Source organism: Podarcis erhardii, assembly GCF_964252035.2.
Source record: "Podarcis erhardii genome assembly, chromosome: 1".
NCBI lineage: Eukaryota > Metazoa > Chordata > Lepidosauria > Squamata > Lacertidae > Podarcis > Podarcis erhardii.
Window position 1 is genome coordinate 29,243,229 of NC_138497.1, and position 20,237 is coordinate 29,263,465.

A 20,237-nucleotide genomic window follows, 5' to 3' on the forward strand; every position below is an offset into this window, starting at 1 on the left:
AATTGCTTCAAGCTGACACTGTGAAACATAGCACAATTCCATGCCTCTTATGGTGCTTTCATCACAAGAGGAAGCAGCCCACTACAGTTAAAAACCAAAACAAAAATCCCTTCTCATCTCAGGCGAGTGAGATCCATTGTGAACTAATTATTTAACCATTCCCTGTAGCGCCACTTCTTGGACAACAAATTACAAATGGGGGGGAGGGTAATTTATTCTCTAGGTCACTGCAGAATATTGTCTTTCATTCTTAAATATTCTTATTAACAAATCCTGTAAAAATAAAAAGTGTACTGTACTTCACTTCAATTTTAAAAAAATTGGGGGGAGGGAATACATATAATTTAATAAACATTTGCAAGTGGTTCCTCAGTGAGTTGTAAAAGAGTAGGAGCACCTTCCCTATAAGGAAAGGTGAATGGAGGATAAGTCTCTTGGTAGCTATCAGAACCAGATTACATACGATTTTAGGAAGTTGTCTTATACCAAATCAGGCCATTGGTCTTTACCTTAGCATTTTGGTCAGAGGCTCTCCAGTGTTTCAGATGGGAAGTCTCCCTCAGCCCAAATTTAAGAGGCTACATAGCATTACCCAAAAAAATGTATGTTATTCTAACATAAAGGTTAATGGAAGAAGAAATATTGACCGTTTACATCTGCAATCCAAAAAATTGCAACCTAACTATCTAGCTAATATAAAATTTTGTATTAGCTTGATATTTATGGGTTTCTTGAGACCCTAAATCATAGTTTAGTGGGTGTGTAAAACCGGCCACTGGTAGCTATTGGCCAGAATAACTATATTGAACCTCCAGCTTCAGAGGCAGCATTTATTGGAAAACCAGTTGCTGATGAGCCATAGCATGGGAGGACTACTTCCTTCATGTCTTGCTTGTGGGATTCTGGTTGACCAATGTGGAAAACAGGGGGTTGGATGAGATAGATCTCTAGTATGATGCAGCAGAATTATTCTTATGCTTTTTGCAAAGAGAATGGAAAATATGCTCACAAACAGCCCTGAAGCTCTGAACCGAAAGTGAATATCCTTAGCAAAAATATCACCTTAGATACTAGCCTTTGGTGTTGGTGGGGTATGGACTGTGGCCAGTTTTTTTCTGACCAACGTGCTGTCAATGTCCAGAGCTAGCCTGAGCCTGCCCTGTATTGGTTTAGCATCCTGAAAGCTTGAGCTCCCTCCCACATATTTTCCCAGGTCTGCATCTCTCATTAAAGGTCTTCACTGTTTATTTTATCTACTCTTCTCAGAGTAATGTATTTTGGGGTATGTAGAGGTTTCCCTCCCTCCCTCCCTCCCTCCCTCCCTCCCTCCCTCCCTCTCTCTTTCTCTCTGGGGACCTGATATAGGGTAGTGGATTTGTTGGTTGCAGAAATGCTTAGGTATGAAGGATGAATGTGTTCACATTTCAAAGCAAACAGACCTAATTAGCCAGTCTCATACTTAAATGCAGATTGGAACATAGCTATCCATTGGATAATGCAAGCACACTTCTCTGAATTTTGCAGCCCAGTTTCGGTTGAAGAAATTTGCACAAAAATGCAAAGATGGATGGAATAGAGCTACAATACAACAGAATACCACAAGTCTCCAACTATCTCCCCTTCCAAAGGAAGCCAAACAAGTATGTATAGCTCCTGGAACTTCTCACCACTCAGGGAAGTTTAAAGTGTGTAAAGGTGTGAAGATCTCCTTAAAAGAGCCACTCAAATGCTAGCCAACCCCTGACTCTTATCTGCAAAGGAATACCCAAGAGACCCTGATTGAACAACACATCAGAATACTTCATGGGTAACTCTTCATAGGGTGCTGTTCTAATACCAACACACTCTGCCAGCGGAAGTTTGCAAAGCAGTGGAGCCACTGCTGAATCCACAGCCTTGCTACTTATAGCAGACATGGAGGTAGGGGGAGGTGGGGGGAGCAGGATGAGTAGGCTTGTATTGAGCCTAATGTCATTGTGAAACAGCTGTGAGACCAGCTCAAGGTTGAGCCAATCTCAGGCCATCTCAGCTCAGCCGTCACCCTCCTCACCTTCAGAACACCCTTTTCTGGGGCTTTATGCTAGACCCCATTGGGCCTAGCCAGCTGGCCTCTGTCCCCCTGCATGTGCAGCGGCAGAAGGGGGAGGCCAACACTGACAGGAGTCTGGCTCACTCAGGAGGGTTGGGTTTAGGGATATCTCCACTTAATTCAACCCTCCTCCAATCCAATCTGGCAAAAGGGGTTTGGATTGCTCTGCCCATGACCATCTTGGAGAATAAAACACCAATGGAAAGGGCTGCCCATCCCAATGCAATTCTCCTCGTTTATGTTTCTGGTAGATGGCCTTCCAAAAGTCTTTGCATTGGTGAGGAATGTTTCATGATACAGAAATGGCTCTTAGACATAGGGGAAATCACCAGCTTAATATGACCAGGGAAGCTTTGCTTTGTAGCCAACGTGATGATGATTATTTCTATTATTATATTTAGTATATCCTGCCTTTCCCTCACTCTACCCATGTGTTTTTGATCTTTGCTGAGAAAACAATGGTCACATTTGCACTTCATGACAGTAAGCCAGGATTCCTAGCCTACTTTGCATCTGCATGTGACCCATTCACTCCTGATTGCTCAAGCAGGTGAAACTAATCAGAAAGGGGCATCCTATCACGATGAGTGAGCCTGGGATCCTGGTTTTGGCTCCCAACTACGAATCCTAGTTTAAAGGCTCCAGTTTACCATTCTGGCCTGTTTCAGGATACTGGGCTTACCAGTCCTTCTTACTTAGTTTTACCCGCTCATGCAAAATGAGGAGCAAAATGGCTGGATGTAATGCTCCTTCAAAGAGACCCAAGATAAGCTCAGAACCCTGGCTGATTGTGAGGTGCAAGTGTGGCCAATATGAAGCTAAGAGGGGGAAAAAGTTTACTTTTGTGTTCCCTTTTCAGACAATTAGTGGAGACTTCAAACAATGTGCTAATGGTGACTCCATGATGGAAAGCTCCCCTCTTGCTCCAGTGAAGATACATTACATGGCATTTACTATGATTATTTACAGCAGAGCCTATCAGATTAATAGTTGCCCACTGGAAAACTGCAGATTCAGGACTTCAGGTCCAAATGAGTCCTGAAGCAAGTGTGTAACCTTTGCAACAACTATGGAAAGAGAGTCGTTATTTAAAGCAATGCTGTCAATTTAGCTTAGGCTATGAAATTTCAGGAGGATTAAATAAAGACGCTGCTTCTTAAACAAACTTGAAGCATCTTTTCCTTGACTATGGACAATGTTTTTGGCCTCCAAATGAAAATGGGAAGCCCAGGCCATCAACAGAAGGTGAAACTAGCCACTAGAAAGTATAGGGAAGGAAGCCGTTAATGGAAGAAATCCACAAACCTTTAGGTGGCACAAGTTGAGTGCTGAACTGAATGTCCAACCTCCCAAATTTCTCACTATTCTCTTTTTTTGGGAGGGGGGCACCCCAGTTGAACATCAGAAGCACTAGACATTCAGGTGGAAGGATATTCAGGTGGGGATAGTAACATTTGCAGAATATACTGCCATGTGGTCTGAGGGTTTCTTTCCCCACTCCCCTTTTTAGTCACTTTAAAATCAAAGACACAGATCAGATGAGTTCTGGCCAGCAACACAACTGCTGTGTCATTTGAAAAATGGAGCCACAAATGTCCCTGGGAAGAAGCTATGTGATGCAGTGTTGTTGTTGTTTAGTTGTTTAGTCGTGTCTGACTCTTCATGACCCCATGGACCAGAGCACGCCAGACACTCCTGTCTTCCATGGTCAAACTCATGCAGTAGGCATTGTTATTTAGGCATTTCATGGGGTGAGGGGAAGATGGCCACCCCCATGAGCTGCCCATGGGGGCAGCAATTCACCCTATTTCGCCCCTGGCAGTGATGCTATATAATCACCTACTATCTTTCCGGGGGGGGGGGGTGTAACCGGTATTTTTTCAAAGCAGACAAGGTATGAGACATCTCCATTGCCAGTGGGTACATGACTGAACTATGGTTTCACTTTTATAATAACCAAAAATCATCTCTTGCACCACTTATGTATTTGTAAGACGTACTACTTCCACCTGAGAACCTTGCAATTTTAATCACACACACAAATAAATAAATAAATAAATAAATAAATAAATAAATAAATGTCTACAAATGTCTACAAATTTCTCGTTCTCCCTCCTTACTTCATTTAGAACATGACTGGGGAAACTGTGGCCCCTCCAGATATTACTGGACTACAAATCCCATCATTCCTGATCATTGGCCATGCTGGCTGATGAGTGTTGGAGTCCAATAACTTTTGGAGGGCTATAGGCTCCTCATCCCTGATTTAGCAGAAAGCAGAATGCTCAGGAAATTCCACCATTCCTTGTCCTTCCTTGCCTTTTGAGGTTTCAACATCCACCAGTGTACCTGGGAAGGATAACCCAAGGATCAGAGAGAGAGGAGGTGAGAAACTGATAAGCTAAACTTCAACTGCTGCTCGCTGTGTGTTCTGTCATCCATGAATGGACAGCTTTGAATCCCCATGGCTGGACCTAAAGCAATACTCATTGTAGCAGAGCAAAGGCAGTTCACTGTAAGATAAACACCATCCCTTTCTCTGCTCTCTCTCTCTTGCACTCAGGGTGACACATATTTAAGCTACACTCAGTGGACATGTCAAGACAGGATAGCTGTTCTTAATGCTCCCGAGGAGTCGTGATGCTATTTAATAACACTGTTTCCCCAAATGCAGTTTCTCATGCAGCCTATAGCAGCTTCCTAAACTGTCCTAAGTGATGGCAGAACCGCAGGGTTTTGTAAGCAAGGAGGGGAAATGAAAACTGCCCAGAGCCAAATAGAGCTTGTGATCTTGGAAAACCTCTTTGTGAGATTAATTTGGAAAGGAGGGGAGGGGAGAAGGCAGCAAGAGTGAAATGGATTCTTCTAACTTCATTTGTGGTTTGCTCTTTGCAATCCACGGGTGTATTTATTTGTGTGGTGTCTGCGTGCATCAGTTTGACTTACAGAGGCACAGCACCATCTAGCGGGGTAGAAAAAATGGAAAAGAACATTCTTTATTCTGCCAAATGAGTGAGGTGCAAGCTTTTTGACTGCTCTGATTTTCCATTGGGCTGAGAAATATCTCCAATACATCAGTTCAGTTTTTACCCTTTTTGGGTTTTAAAAAAGAAATTATTCATTTTTGTTCTTTTATAGAAGAAACAATAAACAACATTCTATTTATAATTGCCCAAGCTCATTACTGCTAATATAAACATTGGGGGCCTATGCAAAAATAGAGATGTGTGGGCAGAGAACCATCTGCTGAGTATGCTGCCTGCCAGAAACTCTATTCTGCCTACGATAGCATGAATTTATAGGTCTCGTGTGCTTAAAATGGGCTATGCAATCACACCCCAAACCCAATGGTTTTAAGGGGATAGAGAAAAAATAGGCACCATTACAATCCAAGCTGGTCTTAAAGAAGTTCATTACATTTTTCCTTGTCAAAAATACTCAGTACCCCATAACTGAGTAAATACCTGGAAGGTTTTAGTATTTCCCACTAATAACAGAATGAGGAGAGACTGATGGAAACTGTTATGTCACCAAATAACAAAACTATTTTAATAATAAGAAATGATAAGTGCCAGAGTTCTCACAACCTCTCACAGTTCACACATGGGAATTTTTTTTAAATTATTATTATTATTATTAGCATTAGCATTAGCATTAGCATTAGCATTAGCATTAGCATTAGCATTCCTACACCTCCCAGAGCATAAGGTTAGGGCTGCTTGAGGGGCTCAGTCTTTATGAATTCTGATACAAACTGACCTGATTGCCATTTGCCAGATTTATGTGCAGATCGGAATTTTTGCTATCCAACAGGTTTTGCACTTCCCAAATGTCCTGATGCAATTTCAGGCTCAAAGGCACATGTCAAAATAGATTTAAATGCATTTAAAAGTAGCATTTAAATATTATCTTGGTGACCTCAAGATGTATCAGACAATGACTAATCTCTGAGCAATAACCATGGTAGTTGGGCAAGGTGGGAGGTAGAGTTTTAACAACATCTGGATGGCACACAGTTGCAGCAGACAATGTTTCAAGAGTCCTGACCTTTCATTAGGTTTCAAATATGCTATCCAAAGCAAAAATAAAAAATAAAAAATAAAAAAATGCTTAAAGGAAGTTTAAACAAAATTTCTAGCTCTATAAATATATTGACGGGTTCACAGCTCATCAGTTGAGAACATGCTGTTCATGCAGCACGTCCCAGTTTCAATCTCTCTAACATACTAGAGGTATGTTAGAAGGATCAGGTGGCAAGTGAGGTGAAAGACCTTCTTCTGCTTGAGATCCTGGAAAACTGCTGGTGGTCAGGATAGACCACCCTGGGCAACACGGAAAAATAGTTTCCTATAACACTGTGGCTCTATGTGATGGCAGCATTTTGCAGGCTGATACTCATTTGACCTAGCTCTGTTTTATTATTTTCTGGGATTTATATTCTCTTGATTTGCTTTTTAAACTAGTCCACACATTGCTTTCTTTAAAAAGAAAAAAGGTCAGAAAAAAATTGCCAAATGAGCAGAATAATTGGGCTGGTGATGCTGAGGAGATCAGCAGGTGATGCTTCTCACAGTCTCAAAATCTCGAAATCATTAGCCTCTACTTGCTAATGTGCACAGATCCAGCTGCTGTTAAAGGCCAGATATGGTCTTAAAGTAGCCACTTTGGTCCTAGTTGGCAGGACATTCTCCAGAGTCTGTCTGTCTCTCTCTCTCTCTCTCTGTGTGTGTGTGTGTCTGTTAGAGCTAGGAAAGATCTGTGGCAGATGAACTATAAAAGACACAGATGCTTCCTAGGCCCCTACCAATCACATGACTGATGGCCTGTGATGCCTGTCATCCATCTTCATCATTCACCTGAGATCAGCAGGGCAGAGATGTAGCAGTTGGAAGGTCATTTAGTGCAATTTGGAGGCAAAAAGGAACTGCTATGACAGATAGTTATGAGAAATCAGCAAAGCTGACAGAGGCTTTTATTGGCCCAAGCGAGGCAATTAAGTTAGAAGCACAAGCAAAGGGAAGATGAATTGGACCCCTGACCATGTTTCTGTTGAGATGACGGCCCGTGTCCATTTGAAAAGAACAATTTATGCTTGGCGGGTGCATTATTGATACCAGAGTCGAGCAAGTTATTTTAGATGTGGAGCTGGCTTCAGCACCTTGGAGAGTTCATAATACTAGAAGGCAGTCTGGGAGAGAGTGTGTGACTATGGAGGTATTCAAAACCGAAACCCAACTCTACTCCGTATTATCCCGTTCTCTGAGCCCATGATGAACAATAGGGTGGCCACCAAATTCAGCCCTGGTTCCTAGCTCCAGTTCTGAAAAATAGGGCTTTGCTGGAATATCTAGGGAATATTTACAACCTTCTATCAGATTTCCTGACATCTGCAGGCCTTGCTAGATCTGTGAAAATATCTGTTGGCACTGGATTCTAAAAGCAAGCACACACCAGTCCTCAGAACCCTAAATACTTTCTGCAGCCTGCATGAAATATTATTCCTCCTCCCTACTTCTTGGATGGTTCTTTATTGACGCATTGATGCTATACTGATATATGAAGTCTTGAATAAAGAACTCTCAATGCTGACATGTACCAAAGACATGATTATTATTAGAAGTCTCTCAATTAGGAATGAGTGAACCTGTCTATTTCTAGTTAATATCACTTTTGCATTTGTTTTACCTGTAATTCCATTTTACAGTAATCTGTGAATCTTTTAATCCTCGACAAATAAGTATTCGAATACACATTTAAATATCTCTTTTGAGCAGTTTAAACTGCCAAGAACTGTGCCACAGCATCAAGAGAAGTGCAGAATCCTGTGGATAGTTTTGATCTCTGTGTTAGTAAAAGAGATTGCATACAGGAGATCCACAGGGATTAAATTATTCAAGCATCCCCATGCTTGACTGGTTTAGCTTAATATGGAGCCTTGCAGAAACAAGCTCCCTCCAGTTTAGCACCTCTCCATGAAATCTTGGGTGGGGACATTGCCATTATAGTAATACTTTGCCTTCATAATCAGAGGCAGCAATACTTCTAAATACCTGTTGCTGGGAGATGCAGGAGGGAAGCATGTTCTTGTGCTGAGGTCATGTTTGCTGGTTTCCCACAGGTATCAGGTTGGACAGCTGTGAGAACAGGATGGTGGACTAGTTGGGCCATTGGCTTGATCAGCAAGCTCTTCTTAGGTTCTTATGACATAAATTTTAATGTGAGCCTATCTTATTTGTACTTCCCGAAACAATATGCGAATGGAAACACAGCTATCTTTCAAAATAAACTCTTATTTGAATATTGCGGTGCAGTCTTCAGTCCAAAAAGTTGTACACCTTAGAAGTATGTATCAGAATACATACAGTAGTGAAAACTAATATACAAAAATGCATTATATTAAGAGGTAAACACTTGCAAAATGTGTTTATTAGGAGAAACATGCTTTAAAATGCTGGTGATTTTTCATGAGCACTTCCTTATTTTTAAAAAATTGCAAATGCATGCAGAATTGTGGCTAACTGAATTTAAGATTGGGCAACTGAAAAGCAGAGAAATCAAAACTGATCCACCATCCTGACCTTCTCCAGTACCAAAAAAATAGCAATTAGCAAAACTATATGTCTCCATGAGTCAAACAGATTGCTGGTCCAACTTGAAAGTGTCACAAGAGATATCCCAGCAGGAGTGAAAGGTTTTGGAACTGTTTAGTTGAAACTTCCTATCACTCAATTCCTGGGCCATCTGGTGGCAACTGGGAAGCAAAAGAATAATTATTAAAGCAGTTGAGCTTCCTTCAGTATATTTTATGAAAGAGCTACGAGGGTAAGCTTTGAAAACTCCTGCTCTTGCTTATGCAGTTATTTAACATTACTGTCTATGAAACACTGGCATTTACACAAATCACACCAGCTCCATCTAATCAAAGCCATGTCAAAAGCACAACCAATGACGGTTATATTGCTTAAGCTGAGAGGGCGGGGTGTCACAATTTTTAATGCCAGGAACAGAGTGCTTCTGAAAATCAAAACTGAGTTATAAAGGAAACCTGCCACTTCTAATCAATACAGGTCTCTGCCTCAGGCTAGAGAGAATGACATGTGACAGACTTGCTTGCTGCACTAAGTGAAATATTAGGCAATCCGGTGAGTGTTGTTCTATAGCTGGTAGGGGGAAACTGCAGAAGAGGAGAATATAGCCTGGAATATGGGTGACTGGCTTTGGCTGGGGATTCACACCCCACTACCCAATTTGAACCAGTGTCAGCAGTGGAGTTTGTGCCAGATTGTGAAACGGAGGATGTAACAAGGGTGTGTCAACACCCAGCTCAGGACAAAGGAGTGCACTGCAAAGGTCTCCATGCATCATCAGTCAGGTACATCAGGTTACATTCTCAGATCCTTATGAAGTAGGGGTGTGGACCCTTTTTCTAACCCTGCTCGAAAGGCAATTCAGCCCTGGAAGCTGGATTCTCCAGATGGAGAATGCTCTTTTTAGGGTAATATGAAGCAACTCCACATAGAATAATCACATACATCCCTCCGGCTCCTTTAACACACTCAGAGATATAAAGTCTATTTCAGAAGTGTCTAAATAACTCACCTAAATCTTCCTCTTGGGAATTGTTATTGAGACAACTGAGTTTAAAATTTTCATGTTTTTCCACAATGCTCTACAGATCAGCCTATTGTAACAGCCCCTGGATAACAAGCTTGTAACATTGCTGAGATATGTCTCCATGCACAGCTAAACTCCACTGGAGATCAGTAGGCAGTCATCTTCCAATGAGAGGCAATAATGAGCATATTAGGAAGGTCGGATAACAATCAAGAATATGGGCCTGGGCTTATCCTTTTAACCTGCTTCTGTTTTTCTTCCTTCTGTCATTTTTTTTAAAAAAGAAACATACACACACACACACACAGTTTCTATTTGTAGTATGGATTTATTCAGCTCACCACACTATCTCCATCAAATAAGGCTTCTAAGGGATCTTCAGAGATGACTGCTGAACTTGCTTCCATCCTACTGATGTCAGTGGATGCATGAGACCATTGTACATGCAGACACAGCATCCACATGTTTGCAGATTCACATGGGCATCGATACCACCAGGGGATGACTGCAGTTCTTGTGTCAAAATGTTGCACGTAACAAGCTGTCACAAAAATTACTCCAATCAGCTTAGCCATTTCCATGTTGGCCAAGGTGATAGACAGGAGAGAAATCAGTTGATTTTACTAGGGAAGAGGAGTGCACAATTCAGGCACAAGGATCAGAGTTGCACGTACTCAAACACTGACGCATAGCAAAAGTCTATCAGAGTGGGGAGCTGTTGTTAAAATTTCACACAGCCCCAAGTTGCTAACAGTGACAATGTTTGGAAATTAACTTACATTTCAGCTTCGCAACTACAATCTCGTGTGGATCTAGGGAACATTCCTTCTTGGTTTTAGGCCCCTTTGGGAGGAGGGGGTGGGATATTAATTAATTAATTAATTTATAAATTAATTAATTAATGCAGGAGTGGGGAACCTACCTCCCAAGGATGTTGCACTCCACATCCCATCTGTTCCAGAAAGCCCAATGTTTCAGGAAAATGGAAAGTGTGGTCAAGAAACATGGGTAGCACCACAGGTCACCCTCCATTGCCCTAAAGGATGAAGAATTTGCTACTCCGAAGGGACAGAGGTCTTTAGCATTTTATTTCACTTATCAATCCCAAGTGGAGCCACAACAAATTTTTCACCCACCAACATTTGGGAGATAAAAGTGAAGTGGAAAGAAAACACCACCTGTTTGCAGCTGCTTCTTTCCCTGACTTGTCATTTAAAAAACAAAACAAAAAACAGTATTAATTAGAATTCCAACATATCAAATATTAAATGCAAAACAGTCATTCTGTACCGCAGAAGTGTGGTTAGCACTCCATCAGCTGTCTGATTCATCAGCTACCCCCTTGCCATTTCTAAGCCATTTTTAAAATATGGTATTTGTGAGTTAATCCCACATAATTACGGGAGATGCAGGAAGCAAGACACAGAGCTGATCAGATCTGGCTATGTGACAAATACACAAAGCCATATCAGAGTGAGGGCAGCAAGAATGGCATAATGGCACCATGCAGCTAAATCACAGTGAGGGGAACTATTTTGTTTGGTTTCACAAGCCTTGCTGAAAAATTGCTGGAATGGAGGAGGGTGCAATTTGTAAAATATATCCCCCACACCCCCAGCTCCAGCTTAGCTTGGTTGGGCAGATGGGTTCACAGAATGCTCCTCATTCATTCTAAAATACAAATAACCCCCTTCAAGTCATCATAATTTCAATGGAACTTCCTTTCTACACATGGGCTATGAGGAGTGTAGATTCAGAGCAGACAAGAAAAGCCTAAAATTAATCAATTCCTCCTGTGTCTTTGGAAGTATCTCTCTTTAGTCTGACTCTCGGGGGATATTCATGCCACAGACTTAAACTGATTTCAAACTCATTCTCTTCTCCAGGGAACCTGAGAAACTGTAGTTCTGCTAGAGGGGCAACGAGTCTGTAACAAAGAATTATTGGTACCAAACAAATCCAGAGTTCTTGAAGTCAGACAAATATACAGCCAATATACATTTGAAACATAGATGGGCCCTTAGTACCATGAGGAGAACAGGTGAGAGGGAGGAGGAGGATATCCTTTAGAACAGTGTTTCCCAACCTTGGGCCTCCAGCTGTTTTTGAACTACAATGCCCATCATCCCTGACCACTGGTCTTGCTAGCTAGGGATGATGGGAGTTGTAGTCCAAAAACAGCTGGAGGCCCAAGGTTGGGAAACACTGCTTTAGAACACTGATAGGGAATATCAGGCCGGGGGGGGGGGGGGCAAAGGAGGCCTCTATTTGGACCTCAGGGCTCTTCCAGGAAACACCCCTTGTCCTTAAGGCCAGGTCCCTGAACAGCCATTTTTCATGCTTTTTCAAACACCTTTGCCTGTCTGGAACTTGTCATTCAGCTGTGATAATGCCTCTTACTTACACTGATGTGTGGGGTATATGTCAAAACCTCTGACTTTTGCATAGGTTAGATACAGACTACTGGACGAAGGTAAGCAGTGGCTGCTTCACTAACGTTCACCTCTGCCTCTGGCCACTCCATGGCATGCGGCGCCTAGAAAATTGCCCATGAAGAAATGTGTTCCCCCATCTCTGCTCTAGAGAGCTTCCCTCAGGTTCTCTCTGTGGACACCTGATGCAAAAGATTTGGAAACCAACTCTTCTGACATTGATTCTCATTATTTTCAGGGCTAATTCAGTATCCCTGAGGAGTACACAAAACAATATGTCAGGCGGACATGCTTCCATACAAGCTCTTGGTCTGCATCCCAGCCTGATGCTTTGCAGTTGCTGATCGGTGTTTCAGTGCTTGCTGAGAGGAACCTAAAAGCTCCTTGGACAGTTTCCACAATGGAAGACATTGCTCTTGTTTGGCATGCGATGCTACAAAAAACCAAAAGCGCACTTCTGTATGAAGGCTGCTGCAAAGACTTGGGATGTGAGAAAGGGAATGAAAGCCAGTGGAAATATGAAGCAAAAGGCCACTTCCAATATTGCTCCTGGGATCTATAAAAGCCACACCACATTTTAACTTTTGCTTCTTATCTAGGTAGAATACAGAGTAGAGGGATGAGGATAGAACGTTTTTCAAGGATTGCGGGAATGGCACAGATTGGTAAAAACAGAGGTACAGACAGTGAGTGTGAAGCAAACAAGACTGAAGAGAGTAGGATAGGGTGCGTCCTGGTCTCCTGAGCTACAATTTGCGTAATTTGAATTCTATCTCTTTCAAATATACATACCAAGTCTTTCCACTGAGTTTGCAAACAGCACTGAAGACTACTACCAGGTAGAAATTAGCAGCTTACAAATTTATACATCAACATGTAGATTTATTTCCTGCACCCCATAACCCTTTCATGCATATTGTTTTGATCTGTAAGGTAACAAATTGAGCACATTAGAAATAAATGGGTGGTAATTAAACAGTGGCAAAAAGGGGGCTTTTGCTAAAGCAAATTAAGCTGAAGTGCACTGGCAATGAAATTGCAGAGGCCACCCCACCCGGGCACAATGTAATTGGCCCCCAAAGCAACAGGTACAATTGTGAACATTCACCTTCTCAGTTTGAAAAGGAGGCAAAGCTGACCCATTTGGATAACCCTTGGGATGCAGAACGTCAGACATTACCAATGCAACATGGGAACTGAAAATGCAGGCATCGCAACCCCACCACAAAGTTAACATTAAGGAATCTAGCTTAGAAGTGTATGTGGACACACATTCAAGAGAGAGGCGCAATTTGTTTTTCCTGTTGGCTGAATGAAAAACCTGTTTTAACAATACCAATCAATAATGTATTGCAACCTATAATTTGAACATACACAGAAACAACAAAAACGAAGGAAAACTAATCAATGACCACCTGACAGATGCAGCAGCAGACATCTGTTTGGTGTTTTACTGTTTACACATGAGCCCCCTGCAGGTGACTGATCTGCTGCAAGCCAGGAACTCCTGGTCACTGGTGCAAGAGTGGTTTTTAAAAGGCCTCCACATGGTCATAGCCAATGGGAAGAAAAACGGCATATCCATCTGTGATCTAACTGCCATTTCTAAGTAGTTTTATTTAAATATTCATAACTTACTTGCATCAGTAAGTAATGGAGAACACACACTGGATCAACAGTGAAATTAGACAAAAGCTTTCCTAGAGCCAAGACACATCTCATGTCACATCAATAAAGCCACAAATCAGCACTTCATTGGTCTTTCCACTAAACGGAATATTGGGCAAGTTGCAGCTAATTGTGCCAAGGGTACCTAGATAGACTATACTTTGGCTAATGTCCCAGGGCTAATCCACATGCTACCTGTTGCTACTTCATTTCTTCTGCCTTTCTCCTTCTGGACTCACACATGGAAGAAGAATTAAAAGGGTGCCGGTGACACTTGCAGAAACTTCCAAGGTCAGGAAAACTGCAGCAGTAAACCAAAGCATCTCTGACCATAGAGGCCAGTGCAATTGTTCCACGGCAGCAGTTCAGACATGTGAGTGAGGGGAGAAGGAGAAGGGAGATGTAATATACTAAGCCCCTAAATTTTTCAGCATAACTCATCAAGATCCAGTTTAAATAAGCCTAAGCTAGTGGAACAAAATATCACCAACTATGCTGGATGGCTCCATGATGTTTGGCTGCCTAGTTTACAAGGATCCATTTCTGCACTATGAAGTTTCTCACAATATTATATCATCTTACAACCTATTGTGGATACATGAGAACCTTTGTGACCCAAATTACCTGACAAAACATTACTTGCCAGCTGTGTTTGCACAGCATTTCCACTCTGGCCAAATTAACAATACAGACACCGCTGTTAGCATCTGGATCACACTGGCACTCAGGACAGCAAGGAACTTGTGCAACATTATTGGAAAGATACTATCCACCCCAGAGTGTGTTGGAGAACTGTAAGAACAAAACTTGCCATTGCAAAAAGTCCAGTTCCAAACAATCATTTGCAAGCATAACACAACCAAGGACATACCTTTTGCAGATCTCAGCACGACTGGTTTAGAGCGATCATTGTGAACTTACCTTTCTCGCTCCTTTTTGGAGACATCCTCCTACCACAACCACTTCTAAAACACCAGCACAAGAATGCAAGAGACACCTGGCTGTTGACAATTTAAATCTGCTTTTCCTTGTATGAGTGGGGCCACTTTTGACACATTGCTCTTTAAAGACAGGAGCCTTTCTTCAGAACCAGGTCTTTGATGACCTCAGCAAAGCCAGGAGGGCCAATATAAAGGACTTCAGTGCCTTCCAGCATTTTTCTGTGACATTTTCTTTATAGTCTTTTTAGTGCCTTCTCTAGAAAACAGGCATGCTTACAGCCCTCCCTACATGATGCCTGCATACATAACGTGTGTCTTATGATGCACATTTTAAGGATCAGAAGAAGCCCACGAAGAGTCACTTTCACTCACATCAATCTGCCCTCCAATTGCCCTATATGACACCCTATCTGTTGATTCCTGAACATTAAGGAAGTTCTAATTACAGACTCAGAAATGAAGTTGTTGACAATTTGAAGTCTGTCTGAATTCATTAGTGCCAGTGGGTTCTGTAGTGCTTTGGAATCATGTGGCCCAATTCATTAGAACCCAGAAAGGGCATGATGTCACTAACCCTTTTAGATCACTCCACAACACTTATTTAAATGCAACTTCATAGGTCCTAGGGTTGCATTTTCTGTGTAAAGTGGTTTCCTAAGAAGCATGCCTATGATTGACAAAGAAGTGTGTCTCACGGGGCAGATAAGTGCCATGCTAAAAAAATAAAAATAAATTAGGGGAAGGGAAAGGAAAAGGACAGCCAGAAAAGGCATCTCTTTCCAGACAGAGCTTAGGGCATATTTACTAACTATGATTGAGCTGTGAATCTCTGCATAAAAGACAAAAGTGGGAATAGTTCTGTGCCTATTGATATACATCTGGCTGCACTGCATTTGATTGGGATTTTAGAACTAGCTATCTATACATGCATCAATTCACATGCCACAGAGCAACTGGAAGATTGCAAGTTTTAATTTTCCCCGATGCAGGGAATACATGTGTGTGCACAGAAAACTAGCTTATGAGGAAAAAGAATTCTAGGCCAAGTTTCTCTCTGATGTGCCAATTTTTGACATGTGTGAAGCAATTTGTTTTGTTTCTTTTGATAGGGTGCAGAAGAAATGAATCCAAACAAATGATATCTCACGTGCAGTCCAAATGGTATCACCCAAGGGGGAAAGTGTGTCACATACGTCTGCTGCATGTGTGGATCAGAATCAAATTCCTGCTCTCCCAATGATTTCCCCACACGCACCTTGGGTTTCCCTGCATTAACACTAGATAAATGTAGTGCTCCATTTCATGATAGTTGGAGTGACCAAATTGAAAGCAAGCTTTGAATGACTAAAGGATGAATATACCCTTGTAGGCTCATGAAACACCCAGTTCCCATCTTAAACATGAATGTGGTAAAGTCACCACAAGGTGATTTTAATGTGTCATTTTTGCTTGAAGAATACATCTTCTAAATGCCATTATGAGTTCTGTGGGGAGAGTTTATCTTTCAGTGGATCTCCAGGACATGCTAAACTCATTCTCATTATACAGAAGGGCAGTCAGAAGATCCATTTCACAGTGACTTTACCATGTCAAAGATGAACATGAACACAGGACCAAAGTCCAGTAGCAACAGCACCATGGAGCCACCCTCCCAACACCAGCATCACTGCAGCTTGCCTGGATGGTACTGGAGCAGGGAAGGGAAGGCACCAGGTCGTGGCTGCAGAGATGCAGTGGTGAAGCTAAACAGGCACTTCCACCAGAGCATCCAAACTGTCCATCACTCCAACACTGTCTACGACAGTTTCACTGATGCTGGTGTCAGGAGACCAGTTCCACAGTGCATATCGACCACACTGGCTACTACTGCCAAAGTCTACCAACAAGTGACACCTTAGCACACAATCACCAACAGGAAATTGTGAACATCATTTGCAGAACCAAAAAGCCTCCAAGAGTTCAATTTGATACCTTTTCAGCTTTTGCAGCCACTTAAGACAAGACTAGGTGCCGGACACTGTGGCTGCAAAACTTTTAAGAAGTTAATGTACTTCATTTAGTAAAACTCTGATTACTGTCTAGCACACACAGTTCCATCTGGATGCTATAAAAAGAACATCAATAGCCCCCTTTCATTTCATTTGTCTTTAAATATGAAAACAGAATGCACTCAAGCACTTTCATATTAGATCAAAGGGAAAATAATTATCCTACTCTTTCTTCAAGTAATCTAGCTTTTAAAGCTAGTTGCCTAGCAAGATGATGAGGCAGTTCCAACATTAGGATTCACACCCAGTGTTAAGCTACCAAACCAGACATCAAATGCCTTCTAGGTCCTTGCAAAATCCCATATAAAAAGCTGGTACTCACGATCATTGCACTGGTTCCCAGAGTAGGAAGTCATGGAACAGTCACAAATGAAGCCTTCCCATTGCTGGATGCAGATGCCTTGGTTGGCACAGGAGTCTTCTTGGCAAGTGGTGCTTGGTCCTGAGATGGGATAGTGAGGAAAGCAAGAAAGAAAGAGCAGCGATTGGAAGAGAGTCATAATACGAGACCATTATTTATTGTCGTCATGCACCAAAGAAGAAAAGGAAACCAAACACTTTTTTTCCCTATTTCATGGACATGCAACAGAAATCCAGGACACACAGAAGACATGGAGAATTGCACACTCAGCAACAAACAGAAAACTGTGGCACGCAGCAGAAAGAAGGTGTGGAAGGTAGCATATTCCCTCTTAGGCAGGCTCAGAAGAAATGCTTATAATAACTGAAGTTTGCCTCCCCCACCATGCCAAGATTCACCATAATCATCCTAGTTCTCTCAACAATGCAGCCTGATTCTCCAAGTTGTCTATTACTTGCCTCCTCATGATTGCTTTTCATCAAGGATGGGATGGGATGTTGTTTGGGACTCCCAATCATTTCTTCAATGCAGGTTGGAAAGGGAGAAGGGAACTGACAGTTCATTTCTCTAGTAAGTGTCCACTTTATCCAAAGACCTATCAGCTGGTCTTTGAAAGGAAAATGTTTGGTAGGATCTGGTACAGTGTCAGCTCCTGCTCTTTGTTGGTGCCTTTGACCCTGCCTCTTGACCCTTTGTATCAATGCAATTTATTTTCAGCACCAGAAATATGAGGAACAAAAATTGGGATTAGTCACTGGGTTAGTTCACACACAGGCAGAACTGCATAGGAAACAAAGGGGGTGCACTCATATTTTGAGGATCCAGTTGCAGACTGCAGGTAGGAACCACTGATTTTATGCTTATTTGCCATAGGAGATCAAGTTAATTCCCCATTATTATTTAATACTGTGCTTCAGTTCCTCTCCCTTAAATACAACAGCAAAAACTGTGGAGATTTCAGGATGAGGAACACACTTTTTGACTTGGTCCAAGCCACTGAGCCATCTGGGTGTAATGAATTAACAGCATCCTCTGAGATCCATCAATTAAAGGGATTTTTTCCTCCTTCACTGTTGTGGAAGGAGGTGAGATCTGCCATGTACAAAACAGTTTGTCTTGCTATTTTACCAAACTCAGCAGATCTGAAAGACTAGAAAAAATGAACTCTCCCTTACGACCATCAACAGAGAGTTGCATTTTGGATCAACTAATGAAGAAGAAAAACACCCAGCAGTTTACACTTCTGTATTTTCAACAATGCTCTTATATCCATCAAAGGAACAGTAGAGGGATTCATCTGGTATACTACTGACCAAGAAAATGCTGAAACAAAAGCAGGTGCAGCAGAGCTTAATGGGCTGGATCCAGAGTTCCAGTGGGTGGAATTCTGCTTGGGGGACACTCTCACTGGAGGAATGGCAGAAGAAACTTTCACCAGTTCTGAGGGAGGCAGTTTTAGTCAAGTCCTCCTCCCCCCATAGCTCCTGAGAATCTGCTCTGTGGAGTTGAGGTACCCTCTGGAACATGCTGTAATAAGCAAGGGGCTGCAGCGGGAAGCAGGGACTTGCCTCCTTTACTGGATCTCAGTTCCTGGCATTTGATCCATCCTTTCCCCTGTGCAAACTATTCTTCAGCCAAGGGCAAAGAAAATTCATCAAGTGATGAGTTCAGATGGGACAATGAGATGAACTTTACTCGTTGACATTCTGCTTCTTACAGGGCTGTGAAGAAGCAGAGGAGTTCCGACAGTGGTGAGGAAAACTAAACCTGACTTCCCAGGCCTAACCCCTCACCTGGTTCACACGTGCAAGTAAAACCACTTGACTATTTTTCATTTGACACCTGACAGCTCATTGGGTAAACTGACTCCACTGAACAGCAACAATGCTGGGGTGAAGTTCAATGGGCTAAGGCCCAAGAACAAGTTCTTTTTGAGGGGGGATGTTCAGGAATGTTCCCCTCAAAAAAGAGGCGAACCTGATTAAAATCCAAGCTGGGGGATACTTCAGAGTTTACCCCTCCTTTGAAGAGGTGCCCCACATGAAAAAGTCCATCCCACAAGGGACCCGCTTAGCTAAAGTCTGCTTGACAAGGGGATGCCTTTTGTCCCCCAGCCCAGGAAAAGCCATAGCTTGATGACAGAACATATGCCAGGTTCCAGGTTAAAGCCCCAGCATCTCCAGGTATGGCTGTGAACAATTTCCTTCCTGAAGCTGCTAGTCACTGTAGTGAATACTAAACTGGATGGGTGAAGGCTCTGACACAATATAAGGCAGCTCCCTATGTTCCAGTGTTCCTCGAGGGCATCACTTCAAAGCAACCTCATAGCAAAGCAACAAAAATGGGAAACATGTTGTCCTGCTGTGCTTGAAAACATCAGCCTTTTGCATGCAAGTGCCTGGGAAACATGACTGGTTTCACTTTAAGCCTCTCTGTGTATGGCTATCTAGCTTGCATCCTTCTGTTCAGACAGGCAACAGGCTGGCCTGAGTGGCATCAGCAGGATGGGAGTGGTTCAGGATATTAACGCACCAGGGGCAGGGGGAGATACAAACCCAGAGCTTCTGTCAGGATTTGAGCTGCTGTGTAACAAGCCTCAGGAACACCTGGAGGCAACGACAGTGCTACCATCTGCCCAGCTGCAACGGCAGTGCTACCATCTTACAAACACAGTGCCTGTGAGTGATTTCATCTAGGGAGATGGGCTATGACAGCAGCAAAAAAAAGGAGGCTCCAGGCTTACAGGAGAAGCAGCTTTTGGATTTTACCCTCTTGCCGCTTTTCACAAACAACACACCTGTTTCTCTTTTATGGGGGAATACTTTGTTTGATTGAACTCAAAGCAGGCATTCTCTGGCTGGATTCTATTGACATGAGCATTTTCTCCATGGCTCCTCTACTAGGGAGTTAACGGCCACATTCATACACACTGACACCACTGACCAAGAGGAAGCAGTGTCCAAAGATAATCTAAACGAGACTCCACCTCAGATTCATCCTACTAGATCAGCTTTCCTTCTAGTACCTTGCAAGTTATAATTTCACAACTCAATGGGATTTAAGGGAGGATTATGTGAGGTGGGC

At 42.4% G+C, this 20,237-nt stretch overlaps 1 protein-coding gene across 19 annotated transcripts in view; it reads right to left on the minus strand.

Annotated features, from left to right (window-relative positions):
- Positions 1-20,237, minus strand: part of NRXN3 (neurexin 3) — a 1,212,171-nt gene that overhangs the window by 635,568 nt on the left and 556,366 nt on the right. For all 19 annotated transcript variants that reach the window (XM_081858018.1, XM_081858001.1, XM_081857999.1 and 16 more), the window contains one exon: positions 17,115-17,234. In XM_081858018.1, coding sequence (XP_081714144.1) covers positions 17,115-17,234 — 120 coding nt within the window. The remainder of the gene's footprint in view (positions 1-17,114; positions 17,235-20,237) is intronic.